Genomic DNA, 14792 nt, shown 5'->3' with positions numbered 1-14792 from the left:
CCCCCACTCGCAAAAGCGCACACAGCCAACCATACACCCAGTATGGTATCGCGATTCGCGATTTTGCGCTATCATACTGGGTGTATGGTCGGCTGTGTGCTATTTTGCGAGTGTGGTAAAATCGCATAACAGCAAAATCGCATAACAGCCGAGCATACACCCAGCAGCGCTGCTGATGCCTGAACGGTATGGGGAATGAAGTGGGCGGGCATCGGGAGGCCACTATGGCACGGGGCAAGCAGTATGGGCAGTCTATCTGAAGTGTACCTGGCGTATAAGACGACCCCCCACGTGGAGGCATATTTTTCAGGGCCAAAAAATCGTCTTATACGCCGGCAAATACGGTATATATTTTTAAAAACATACTATTTGATTTCATTTGTATGAAATTCTATACCAGGTCTGTCTATAGCAGTGGTTCTCAACCTTCCTAATGCCGCGACCCTTTAAATATATTTCTTTATTGATTTCAGAGAGGAAGGGAGAGGGAAGAGAGAGATAGAAACATCAGTGATGAGAGAAAATCATTGATTGGCTGCCTCCTGCACATCCCCTACTGGGGATCGAGCCTGCAACCCAGGCATGTGCCCTAGGCTGGAATCAAACCTGAGACCCTTCAGTCCGCAGACTAATGCTCTATCCTCTGAGCCAAGCTGGCTAGGGCTGCTGCGACCCTTTAATACAGTTCCTCATGTTGTGGTGATCTCCAATTTCATTGTTACAAATTGAACATAATTAAAGCATGTGATTAATCACAAAAGTAATATGTAATTATATATGTGTTTTCCGATGGTCTTAGGTGACCCCTCTGAAAGGGTCGTTCGACCCCCAAAGGGGTCGCGACCCACAGGTTGAGAACCGCTTGTCTATAGTGATAGAAATCAGATCACTTGTTGCCTGTGGCAGGTATGGTAGGGTAACTGCAGAAGAGCATAAGGCAACTATGGGGATATAGTTACCATATCTTAGTTTAATTGAGAAGGAGGCTACACAGTTTATAAACTTATCAAAAATAATGAGTCTTTATACTTTGAATTTTATTATATGTAATGTATATCTCAGTAAAGTTGATTAAAAAAATAACTTTTATATTTTAAAATATATTTTAAAGTAGCGTGTTATGTGACATTACCCATTTTAGGTGTTACGTATTATTGTAATTAATATAGCTTTACATATTTCTGAGATGATGATGACACTGTCCTCCGCTCTCATTTGTGTCCACTTTAGATGAGCATGACCGTAGACAATTCCTTCTGTTCACATGTGAAAAGCTGTGTGTTCAGAGCTCAACCTCGCAATTGAGGTCCTTTCAGAGTTCAACTTGGTTTGTACAGTATTTGGTTGAAATTTAGCATAGAGAATTATTTTGGAGCTTTTGAAGCTTTTCTTACAGTTTTTTAGTGTGTAATTTAATTTTATTGAAAATATTATTTGAGGATACTGTTAAATTTATAATAATGAACTTTCCCCTTTTTCTCTCTAGCCCATTTTTCAGTGAAGAATTTTACTTTGAGATTCCAAGAACTTTCCAGTATTTGTCTTTCTATGTTTATGATAAGAATGTTTTACAAAGAGACCTTCGTATAGGTAAGTAAAGATAATTACTACTCATAATTATCTTTAATCACAACAGTGGTTTTTATGTTCATTCTTTCTCTAAGTATAGAGTGTTATAAACAACAATAATGTATGCTCAGCATTTCTAATCCTTTTCTCTAGTCTTCATGTTCATTTGTTCATCTGATGTTTAATTTGATCCTTCCTGGTCTTGGTGTCCTATGTTTCCTTACACCTGATGGGTCCCTCTCCAAAGTACTCATCACGCTTGTTCATCGATTTGTTGTTTAATATCTTGTTCATCAGTTTGTTGTTTAATATCTAGTTGAATATGATATTTATGGAGCAGAGGCTATCGCTCACAGAGTGTCTTACATTTAGTAAATGTTCAGTATGTTTTATGTTAAATGGTTCAAGAATGTTTTATACAAAGATCACAGTATTTGATACCCCAAAGAACTTCTGTTTTTGAAGTTTTTCCAATAGAACTAATTAATTCACTCTAATATGATAATATGTTTTCTGTCTGTTTATATTGGTGACCAATAACTCTACTTCTTAAATAATTGTCTGAGCCTCAGTGGACTACATATGTGTCACATTCATGATCTTTGTACCAGTATCTTTGTATTTTAATAACAGGTAGAGGTCTATAATTTACATGTATTATTCTCTTCCCTTTAGTATCCTGAATTTCATCATCAGCATCGCTCCTTTCTGATTTGAAATATGTCCAGGTCTCCTACAGTTTAAATGATTAAGCTTATTTGACTTAGTTCTCTTAACCACCATTTGTTTCTGCTTTGCTATTGAACTCTTTTTAACAAACGGTCTATATTCTTCCTTTAAGTTTGCAAAAATCATTTAGGGAAAATCAAGTAACCTTAAAAACAACATAGTTTTTCTTAATTTTAAAACTATTACATAATCTTAGTGACTAATAATGACTCTGCACAGGAATAACTATACATAGTTAAGAATTTGTATATTTCTTCTCATTTTGTATTCCATTCTATGTTCAGTTTTTTCCTTTTTCATTTAATAGCAAGCTATGATCTTCCTGTGTTAGTAAATATGTTTTAAAAATATTTGTTATATAATATCTTTTGCCTAGGAATGTATTATTTTAACTGCTTCTTTGTTGGTAAACATCTAGGATTACAGATTTTTGGTGCTCTAAATGGTGCTGCTGTGAACATCCTTGTGCATATATTTTTGCATGTCCATTTTTTTAGTATAAATTTTTAAAAGTGAAAATACTGAGGCAAAGGGTATGAATATTTTTAGGATTTCCTCTATATATGTTTTTACATTGGTCCCAGAAATATTGTACTAATTTACATTACCCCCAGACGTGCATGGGCATAACCATTTCATATCTTCATCCTTCTGGATATTGTCATTGAAAACATTTTACAATTTGATAGGTGAAAAATTAAGATTTTTTAACTTGTATTTTTCTGATTATTAGTGAATTTGGGGAATTTTTTATGTCTTTCATTTTTCTTTTATGAGTTAGTTACTCATTTTTTTACCCATTTTATATTTGCTGGAGTTATATCTTTTAGTTATTCTTATGTATCTTTATTTGTTAAATATGTTAACTCTTGTCAGCTATATTCATAGCAATACTTTTTCTGTCACAAAAAGCGGTTTTTTAATCCTCACCTGCATCCGTCACATTTCACCCTTTAGATTGCCAAGGAAAAAAACAGTTTAATGACATTGCTTTTTCCTAGTTGTCTTTCTTCTGACTTCTTTTTCCTCCATGCATATTCTCCTCTCTCTAGCAAACCCTTAATTATAGATCACCCCTGAGGCTTCATCCTCAATTCAATTAAATAAACATTTATACACACTTATATGTGGCATACAATGGATGGGAATGTTAAGATGAATAGGACTCAGGCTATCAGAGGCAGACTTGTACTCTAATACTAATATATTATGATAGGTTCAGTGCTAGAGGTATGAACAAAGTATTTGGGCGCAGAGAGGGGAGAACAGTTCATTTTGTTTGGTGGAAGATTAACAGACTACTTAGGTAGGAAGATGTTTCAAGGAAGTAGGGATTGACAGAAGCAGAGGAGAAAAGTTGAATCATATTTGTGGTGTATCTGCTGGAGTACTAAGAGGAGGATGGTAGACGATGAAGTTGGGAATAATAATTGGGGTAAAGTTGTGATGGACACTAAAAGCTGTGCTAAGGAATTTGAACCTTATTCTATAGACAGTAGTGTTGAGCCTCTTAAGAATAAGGAAACTTTTAAAAATTACATATAGCTATATATCTGTAATAATAAAAGGGTAATATGCTAATTAGAATGGGCATCCTTCTGGACAACCTTCCGGACGAAGCCGGGGCTGCTAGGGAAGCCCGGGTTCTGGGTGCCAGAGGGAAGCTGGTGCCAGCAGCTGGGGGAAGGAAGGCTTACCCTGGCACAAATTTCGTGCATCGGGCCTCTAGTACATATATACTTTTATAGTTTTACAACTTCCTACAATAGTAACTTTCAAACTATAAACTCAGTCTATTGATTACATATTTAAAGTATTATATGTAATTATATATAGCTATATATATACATATGTTTTTAAATATATGTATTAAGTAAATATATATACACATATATTATATAGTTTATAGTTTAGATTAGAGAGATTAGAGGCAGAGAGACCAACCAAAAGGCTGTTACCAAATGAGATGAATAGGGTGATGGCAGTGGAAATGTACTTCACAGGAGTAGCTTCAAATAGGATTTAGGGACTAAGGGGGCAAAGAGGATGTGAGAAGAGAAAGAGCTGAAAATGTCTTGTTAGTATGGCTACAGTTAACTGGTATACGGAACCCAGTAGGAGCATTCAATTTTTGTTTGTTTGTTCGTTTATCCTCATTCGAGGATATTTTTTCCATTGATTTTTTTAGAGAGTGGAAGGGAGGGAGAGAGGGGGAGAAAAAGAAAAAGAGGGAGGAGAAAGAGAAGCATCAATGTGAGACACATTGATTTGGTTGCCTCCCTCACGCACCCCAACAAAGATCAGGGATTGAACCTGCAACACAGGTATGTACCCTTGACAGGGAATCAAACCCGTGATTCTTCGATGCGTAGGCTGCTGCTCTAACCACTGACCACACTGGCCAGGACAGGAGCATTCAGTTTTGAGTGGAGAATGGGAAGGGGAGAGGATGCTTTTGGTATAAGGCAAGTTAAATTTGTATTACCTGGGGAACATCTTGGTGGAACATCTTTGGTTGACTGGAATGCAGATCTGAAGCTTAGAGAAAAGAGCTGGAGATGTGGATTCGAGAGTCATTAGTATTAAGTGATACTTGAAGCCTCTGCTGGAATGAATGAAATTTCCTCAGGAGAAGATAAGGAGTGTGTTTCAGGCAAAATGAGGCTTCAGTAAAGATTGATAAGGTGGCCCTAACCGGTTTGGCTCAGTGGATAGAGCGTCGGCGTGCGGAATCAAGGGTCCCAGGTTCGATTCCGGTCAAGGGCATGTACCTTGGTTGCGGGCACATCCCCAGTAGGGGGTGTGCAGGAGGCAGCTGATGGATGTTTCTCTCTCATCAATGTTTCTAACTCTCTATCCTTCTCCTTTTCCTCTCTGTAAAAAATCAATAAAATATATATTTTTTAAAAAGATTGATAAGGTATTATGAAGGTAGAAAGAGATAAGAGAGACTAATATCAGTGGAAACAAGGAGATTTAATGTCAGCAACTAGAGAGAGGTAGACTAGGATGAGGCTGTTGGTGATTATTAGAGACTATGTCTTAAGAAAATAATTTGTAATTTTCATTGTCTGTTTACACATAACATAGTTATATAGTGTTTCTTGAAAAGGCCTTTAGTTGAAGTTTATGATTTTCAAAAGTTGCCTTTGTGTGTGTCTTTTTGCGTGTTTCAAAGTAAAAATTAATTTTATTTTGAGTAAAAATCAATTCTTTGTGGGTTGGTATCAGAAAACCATGAACTTGGAATGAGAGCTTTTTTAAGTAAGTTTATTCTTATTAATAGATAACATTTATATGTTTAATGGGAATTTTTTTCCTTTTACACATAGGAATTATTATTAAAGTAAACACAGTACATATGTATACCATTTTAAACCCTCACCCAAGGATATGTTTATTAATTTTTAGAGAGAGAGAGAGGAAGAGAGAGAAACATTGATCAGTTGTCTCCTGTGTGCTCCCTGATATAGGATTGTATCTGCAACCTGGGTATGTGCCCTGACCTGGAATTGAACCCTCAGTTCCTTTAGTGTATAGGGACAGTGCTCCAACCAAATGAGCCACCCGGCCAGGGCCATATGTGCACTTTTAAAGTTGGAAAATGGTCTTGCTATTTTCATTTATAAATATTTACATTTTTATAGTTCGACATATTTTCTTTTGTCATTAGCTTATAAAATTGGGTGATTTAATTTTATTTTGAGTTGAAATTGAGTTCCTTCAATTATTTTATAACTCTGAGTTGTCTATAGATTAAACAGTGTGATACCATTTTCTGGAAATGAAATTTGAATTAGAGATCTGAGAATGTGTACTAATCAAATAATTAAGAGCTTGTTTGTTTTTAATTGTATAAGTAACATGGATATTTTTCTTTTTTGTAAAAAATTTTAGCCCTAACCAGTTTGGCTCAGTGGATAGAGCACTGGCCTGCGGACTGAAGTGCCCCAGGTTCAGTTCTGGTCAAGGGCACATGCCTGGGTTTGCGGGCTCGATCCCCAGTAGGGGACGTGCAGGAGGCAGCCAATCAATGATTCTCTCATCATTGATGTTTCTTTCTATCTCTCTCTCCCTCTCCTTTCCTCTCTGAAATCAATAAAAATATTAAACAATAAAAAAACACAAAAAAATTTTAATTATAGTACTCGAGATAATCCTAATTAATTTTGACCACCGAGCCCCCCCCCTTCTAATACCTTTCCCAGAAGTAATAACTGTTATAAATATGGGGTATAAATTTTTATATTAGGCATTTTATATGCCAGGAACAGTTAGTGTAAAAGATTGATTAGGGATTAAAAACTTGAGTCTTAGGAACCATTTTACACAAAGAAAGGAAATTGTAAAATTGAGGCTTTGAAAGTATGATATGCCGAAACCGGTTTAGAGCGTCGACCTGCGGACTGAAGGGTCCCAGGTTTGATTCCGGTCAAGGGCATGTACCTGGGTTGCGGGCACATCCCCAGTGGGAGTTGTGCAGGAGGCAGCTGATCGATGTTTCTCTCTCATCGATGTTTCTAACTCTCAGCAGCCAATCAATGATTCTCTCCCATCATTGATGTTTCTATCTCTCCCTCTCCCTTCCTCTCTGAAATCGAATAAAATATATTAAAAAAAATAATAAATAAAAGTATGATATATTGTCTTAAGGTATATTGTCTTAAAAACTGAGAAAAAGACAAAAGAAAAACTTTGTGCAAGAATATTACGCAGCTATAAAAAAGAAGGAACTCTTACCATTTGCAACAGCATGGTTGGACCTGACGCTTAATATGATAAGTGAAATAAGTCAGCCAGAGAAAGACAAGTATTACATGATCTCACTTATATGTGGAATCTAGTAAACAAAATAAACGGACAAACAAAATAGATAAATTTAAAAGGAAAGAAAGCAAGAATGTATTTCCAGTTCCAATGAATATCCTAATAACATTTAAATTAAAACATATTTTACCTCCTAATGTGAATTTTTTAGTTATTTTTGTTTTCAGAGGATTCTAGGCTTAAACAAGTAAACTGCAGTTATCTTAGTAGGCTCTGGTGACTTTTTTTCTTTCCCCTGGATTTGGGATGATATTTGATAGGAGAATTTTACTAGGATATTGGAGATGTGAATTCCATTCCTGACTATTAACTAATTAGCTGTATGACCTTAATCCACTTTATCTTCTTAGGCCTAGTTCATAAAATAAGGCTGAGATTAAGATAGTTCTTTTCCAGCTCTTTAAATTGTAATTTCTGCTGGCATTTGGCCCTTAAGTCAAACCTACTGTTTAAAATTTGCCTGGGATTGCACTTTGGTGTCTGTTTGCATAGGTACTGTATCAGTTATCTATAGCTAAGTAATAAACCACTCCAATACTTAGTGGCTTGATACAGCAACCACATATTTGCTTATGATCTTGTAGTTTGTCAATTAGGGTGGAGCCAAAGTGGGTGGTTCTGCTGGTCTCACCTGGGGTCACTAATGTGCAGATTGACTGGGCTGAACCATCTGATTCATATGTCGCATGGCTAGTACTGGCTATTATCTGGGCCTCTGTTTGTATCACATTTGCTGGTGTTCCTTTGGCAAAAGCAAGTGACATGTCAAACCCAGGATTTGTGCTGGAGAGGACTCTACAATGGCATACACCAAGGAAACCATTAACATACAAGTCTACCATGGAGACCAAAGTGTACCCACCTAAACCCTATAAACTGAGGCACCATTATAATATTGCCATTGACTGAATTGCTGCTATTGACTGCCAGAATTTATTCAGTCTTCTGGTCCTATTTCATCTTGTATAGGCAGTCACACTTGTCATTACTTTTATCTACTATTTCAGTCATTTCTCCCGGTGTCCAAATAAGACTGGGACTGTCGAGATTTTGCCAGTTGGTGATTTGTATCAGGATGAAATTTCTAAGAATATGCTTTGTCTAAAAATGGGGCCCAAATATAACATAGTGTATACAGACGGCAAGAAAGTGCTGCAGAGAAGTGGTGTTGGAAAGCTAAGAATCCTTTTTTGGTTTTCTTTGGTTTTACTTAGAGACCAAAAAAAGATGGTTTCTGTGCCCACAGTTCCTTCATTTCCTTTTGTGTTTCCTCTCGTCTTATTTTAAGGAACTAATACAGTACCTAGTGTGTGGGTGTATTTGTGAGTATGTGTGGGGTTATGTGATCTAAGCTCTTTCTCTCTGAGTTTGTCAGGACAGTGAGGAAATGCAATATTACCGATAAATAATTTGTTGGGTAGTTGCTCCTGTGTGATCATTATTATTATTTTTGAGGTTGGTGATTTCATGGCCAGTGAAGTAATGAGTTAACTTTGTTTAAAACTGAACAGTAAACTAAAACAATCTTTGGGACCATTAGAGGCACAAAACAGGTTTTTAACATCATTAGAGCTAAAAGTTGTTTCTAATACAGAGGAGGTAAATGAGAGGTAACATTTAAATAAATAACCCAAGATTACCTAGCTAACAAGTAACAGAACTGACACTTACTACTAAATGAATGTCTGTGTCGGAAGGAACATGGACAGGGGTACCTTGGTTTTGAATTCTGGCTTAGGACTTGTTAGACTCTAAGGCAGGTTTTTAAATATCATTAAGATTTCCTCATCTGTAAGATGATGATATACCCTCTACACACAAGATTGTTATGAAGAATAACCAGAAAATATGAAAGAATATCTACTGTCTGGTGAATGTTCAGTAAATGCTGGCTTGTCTTTCTCAGTGCTCTTTCAGCTATATCAGGCTGCCTGCCTTTTACAATCACTACTTGCTGTTTAACCAGTTTAACTAAGGGTAGCTCAAAACAAGTAAGAAAGATGAGGGTTTTTTGGGCCTTTTTTGTATTTCAACTTCTCTTTCCCATATCTCTCCCTCTTCTACATTCCCTTACCCTTTACCCTCTCTCTTTTCTTCCTCCCTCTCTCCTTTCCTCCCTCTTTCTCTTCCTCTTCCCTTCCCTTTCCTCTCTTGATTCCCTAGAACTAATGACTTTTTCATGTTATATTGCCTAAGAAAGTGCTGAATATGTTGCAGGTATCCTAATACCTAATGACTTCAAATATTTCCTTTATTTCCCTCTGTCATGTACTTGTGGTCATGTACTTGTCACTGCTTCTTCAGGCTGGCTAGTGTTGTGCAACTAAACCTTTGCATTTCAGAAACTGACATCTCTTTAGAAAGGAATTTGATATATAGAATAAGAGCTGGCAATAAAATTGCAGGTTTTTCTCAATTTTTGAATGGCTTATTTATGTGGCTAGTCAGAGAAGGGTTTCTGTCTCAGAACACAAGAACCATTCAGCTCTTTCATGACAGTGAATACCGTGGCTACACAAGATATGAAATAGGAGGAAGAGGACACTTGCTTCGGGGATTTTTTTTTTTTTTTTTTTATCTTGTGAACTAAGAGGAGTCTCTTTTGGGAAGGCACCTGTAAGTTAAGATTTAGTTCCAGTGATGGAGTTGTGAGTCATAAATAGAACAGGTAGATTCCTACTATAGTTTTTCTATGCATTATTGGTTAAGTAGACTTTGGTTAGGAGAGTCTGGAAATCAAATCACCATTTAAATCACAGTGCCACTGTGATTATTTGTTGAATGTGTAAATGAATCAAACCAGTAAATTTTGAAATAAACGTTTTTTAAAGCCCTATTTTAAATTTTGGGGCTTGTTTTAGTGATATTTATATATATTACACATGGTACACCTACATACATAGTCATAAATTATGAAATTAAAAATCCTGGAAATTGTAGAATAGGGATTTAAAAAAATATTTTTATTTATTTTAGAGAGAGGAAGGGTGAGAGAGAAATATCCATGTGAGAGAGAAACATCAATCAGCTGCCTGCTGCACATACCCTGACTGGGGATTGATCCCACACCTGGGTATGTGCCTTGACATGGAATCGAACCCGTGACCTTTCAGAGCACAGGACAACACTCAACCAACTGATACACTGGACAGGGAAAGAATAGGGATCTTAACCAGGACTGGACCAGCGAGTTTCTGGATGGTGGGTAAACCCTCTTAAAATTCTATGCCAGATAATGTCTGTGCATTTTTCTGGGAAGAGTACACAAAATATTCATAGTTACTAAGATTCTTAAAGACAGAGGTGAGTGGTCCTCAAAATATATGAACTTCAGCTTAGGACATATAAGATCTATTTCTGTATGTATGCGTATATTTACATATATATGTATTAAGCTGTTATACATTGCCTTAATGTTTATATCTGGTGTGAAATCAATGGTAAGTGATCCACTTGATAGAATTGTGATCATCTTTGTCATATGTGATGAAACAATATTGAATACTTTGTCATAATTCTGTATCCTAAGCCATTCTTGGTATTATATTAATTTACCAGGAATTTGATATAATCTATAGGTAAAACATATCAAGAGATTTATATGATTTGGCTCTTAACCTAAACTCAGCAGCATGAAGAAAATTTAGGTGTTCCAGTTAGTGCTTGAATTCTGTACTTGGCTTGTAATCTGTATATTTAGTACTGGAAGAATTTCTTTTTTCCCCATTAATTTATATCTTAAATAAAATCCCCCAAAAGGCTGAAATATATTATTTTCCTAGTGTCATTTCCTACAAGATTTGAATGAGTTATATATTTACATGAAGATTTTGGGCTTCACATTAGATTTCATCCAACATATTTAAAAGAAAGTTGGAAAGATTTATGCTTGTTGTGAGGGCTAATTTATTAATTTTTAAATTTTACAAGTGTTAATAAATATAGCTACTGAATTTTCAATAGCTCTCTTTTGGGTTATCTAATAATACAGTTGCCACTCGTGAAAATATATGTGGCTGTGTATTTTAATTATTTTCTTAAAATTATACCTACATATATAGGTAGTCTTTGTGGTTTGAGTTCCAGTCATGATATGAAGCTAAGCTTATCAAAATTTTTAATAGTTAAATTTTTAATAACATCTTTATTGAGGTGTAATTCACATAACATAACTCAGTTGTTTTTAGTATATTAACAGAGTTGTGCAACCATCACCACGATCTAATTTCAGAATAAAATTTTAAAGTTTTTCTGTTTGTTTTGTTGTCATGCTTTTCCTTATCACTTGAAACACAAAAACTGACATACTATTTCCTAAAAGTTTTCAAATGTTGAACTAAAAGACCAAGATAGGTCATAAGTGAAAGATACCCTTTAAGTATAATTAGGGCACTTAAAATGAAAATTCTTATTTAAAGAAAAGAAAGTGAACTCTTTTTTACTTTTAGTGCATATACTTTGTTGAAGTTTTGTGTAGAATCTTCGAATAAGTTGTCAGTCATATGCAAAACTATGTCTACTTCTTAAAACTTGAATTGAGGAAGGAAATGCTTTGCACCAACATGGCAAATACTTCATTATAATAAGAACATTTGTTTCTTCCTCTTCATGATACTTTATTCATTGTACTGTATCTTTCTCTGAGAGGTAGAAACTCTTTAAGGAGCGGCCTTGATTTTTTTTTATATGCATGTAAGCAGCATAAGCAGTGTTTGCAATATTTTGATAAAAGCAAATTTTTAATATCTTTGCTTTAATCTCCCTTGATTTTCAATGTTGTCAGTGATGTATGATGTTTTTCTTTTTCTCTTAGTTTGGGCTTATAAACTCTTATTAAATGTAAATATCAAACATATGGTTTATTCATAGCATTAAAGAATTAGAAGGATCAGTTTGTACTATCATACATTGCTTTTTGCACTGATTGTACTTTGGGTGAAAACATGAGTGTAATAAGTACTAAAAAATGCAGTTGCATGTAAATACAACTGAGTTTTTATCTAATCCCCTAATTCAAAATGACCCAGAGAAGGGCTTGCCAAGGGGCAAGGAAAAATTAGCACTTTTCAATCTTTGAAATATAGAAAAATACTTTATAAAAATGTATTTTTAATATTAATAGGTATGAATTATTTTTTAGAAATTTCTACAAAGTATTAAATATAACAGTGCTAAGAATTGCACAAAATGTCTCTTCATTGTTTTACTTATTTCCTATAGGAAAAGTAGCCATCAAAAAAGAAGACTTGTGTAACCACAGTGGTAAAGAAACTTGGTTTTCACTGCAGCCTATTGACTCCAATTCAGAGGTTCAGGTAAATATTAAGACGTAAGTGGTGTAGGAGATTATCACACAAAATGAATGAAAAACAAATTATACTAGTTCATATACATAGAGCTTATACCTTATTTTAAATTCTGGCACCAAATATTATAGACCTTTGGGTAATATATAGTTAGAAGAAAATTCCTTACCACATGAATTCAGGAATAATACATCTGTGTGTGCATATATGAGTTTGGGAAGGTTATATTAGGCGGACATTTTCCCCCTTCCTTAGTTCTTTTGTTTCAGTTACAGTGACAAATTATTAAAGCTTTTTCCGATGGGGAAAAGTTTTAAAGGAAGAACATGTTTTATTGACTCTGACTTTGAGGAGAATCCCTAGATGTCTGTGATGTCATCTGTTCTGACCTGGATGCTTTACTTTATTCTCTAGTTAACTAGGCTTAGGAAAATGCTATTAATTCAAACCATGCTTGAGCTCACCAGACAGTACCTTTATTTTCACACCCATCCTTCCTATTGTTCACCTTCTATTTTTTTAATTTGAAAGGGGTCCATTACTCTTTTTAAAGCTCTTCTTTCCTCTTGCCAAAATAAGAGGTCTTACAGTTTCTATATGTGAGTAAAGATGGATATTTAGCCATGTATCTTTTCTTTTTTTAAAAAATCCTCACATAAGGACATGTTTCTATTGATTTTAGAGAGAGAGAAAGGGAGAGGGAACAAGAGAGAGAAACAGTAATGTGAGAGAGAAACATCGATCAGTTGTCTCCTGTACACACCCCAACCAGGGATCGAACCCTCAACCTTTCAGTGTATGGGATAGCGCTCCAACCAACTGAACTATTCTGGCCAGGGTTAGCCATGTATCTTAACTTTCTATTTGGTTTTGAAAAGTCTGAATTTCTCTTAGAAATTGTTATTTCTAGCTAAAAGGAATCCTTTTTTAATAACCTTATTTATTTATAAAATATGGTAAGGATTGTGAAACCATTTCCCGAAGGCATAATTGCAAGCAGAATTCTTCCTCTCTAGAAGAAGCTATAATTTGCTACTGTGACTCAAACAGAAGTTTAAGACAAGAAAAAAGTGCTGCGCACACATCCACAGATATTTGCAAATAAAGTGTTTCCTCATAACCTCTCAAGCACTCTCTTTGGTTAATTCTTAAAAAATTAAGTATTGGTATACTAAAATCCCTTCTTAAGCACAAAATATAATTAAAACTTTTCCTGTTTTATCCACTGTACCCCATTTTAATGTTCTTTTCTTTCCTCTTGACAATAACTGTTATTCAGATCCCAATTATACAGTATGGTAAATGATCAAGTGAGAGGCAATGTGGTGAAGTGCAAAGGATTTTAAAGTAGAAGTCAGAAAATTTAGGTCCTAATTGTCATATTTGGTTACTTTACTGGCCTTGAATTTTATTTTTATAAAATGGAAATAAAAGTTAACATGTTGACTCATCTGATGTAAGAATTAAGTGAAATACCTTTAAGAATATTTTGAAAGCTGTTACATACTATCCAAATATAAAATATCTGTTTACCACCAGTTGATCCAGTCGCCATTTCCCTATATACACCTCTATGAAAAGGCAGATATGAAAGTTTTAAAGTACCAGTTTTTAAAAATAGTTTTAACAAAAAGCAAGATAATAGGCTTTGAGAATTTGATCTAAAATGAACTTTGAGTTATTTTAAGATGCAGTTTTTAAAAATCCATTCTTATGACCAATGTAAATTTGCTAAAGGATTTAAGAGCCCTAGCTCTCACAAAGTAGAAATGTCAGTATTTTTTATTTGCTATGAGTTATTTTCATGAACATGAGTTATAATCTTTATAACTCTTTATTCTTTTTTTAAATATATGTTATTGATTTATTTACAGAGAGGAAGGGAGAGGAATAGAGAGTTAGAAACATCGATGAGAGAGAAACATCGATCAGCTGCTTCCTGCACACTCCCTACTGAGGATGTGCCCACAACTAAGGTACATGCCCTTGACTGGAATCGAACCTGGGACCCTTGAGTCTGCAGGCTGACGCTCTATCCACTGAGCCAAACCAGTTAGGGCAGCTCTTTATTCTTAAATGAAACTTACTTAGTAAAAGCTCACTATTTAAAATAAATTTGGAAAGAAGAATACTTTAGGGGGTGGGAAGAATGTATAACATTTTTCAAGTTAATATGGCACCATTGGGAATATTGTTATTTGGCCCCAAAACTGATCTAGGAATAGTTAATTAACTTTGTGAGTCTAGAAAACATAGAAAAGCAGTCTGTGATTCATACAGACCCTACTTGTTAGTGAATTTGTTAATTTGCATAAGTTTTACAAAGTTTTATAAAAGTATGGAAATGAAAGTTATTTTGAT

General features: G+C 34.9%; 1 protein-coding gene across 2 annotated transcripts in view; it reads left to right on the top strand.

Moving 5' to 3' along the window:
• The window catches only part of RASA2 (RAS p21 protein activator 2), a 135764-nt gene that overhangs the window by 33970 nt on the left and 87002 nt on the right, over positions 1-14792 (top strand). For both annotated transcript variants that reach the window (XM_015560415.1, XM_015560414.1), the window contains 2 exons: positions 1487-1590; positions 12346-12440. In XM_015560415.1, coding sequence (XP_015415901.1) covers positions 1487-1590; positions 12346-12440 — 199 coding nt within the window. The remainder of the gene's footprint in view (positions 1-1486; positions 1591-12345; positions 12441-14792) is intronic.

The sequence above is a fragment of the Myotis davidii genome, unplaced genomic scaffold (genome assembly GCF_000327345.1).
Source record: "Myotis davidii unplaced genomic scaffold, ASM32734v1 scaffold73, whole genome shotgun sequence".
NCBI classification, from domain to species: Eukaryota; Metazoa; Chordata; class Mammalia; order Chiroptera; family Vespertilionidae; genus Myotis; species Myotis davidii.
This window is presented reverse-complemented; position numbering and strand designations above follow the sequence as displayed.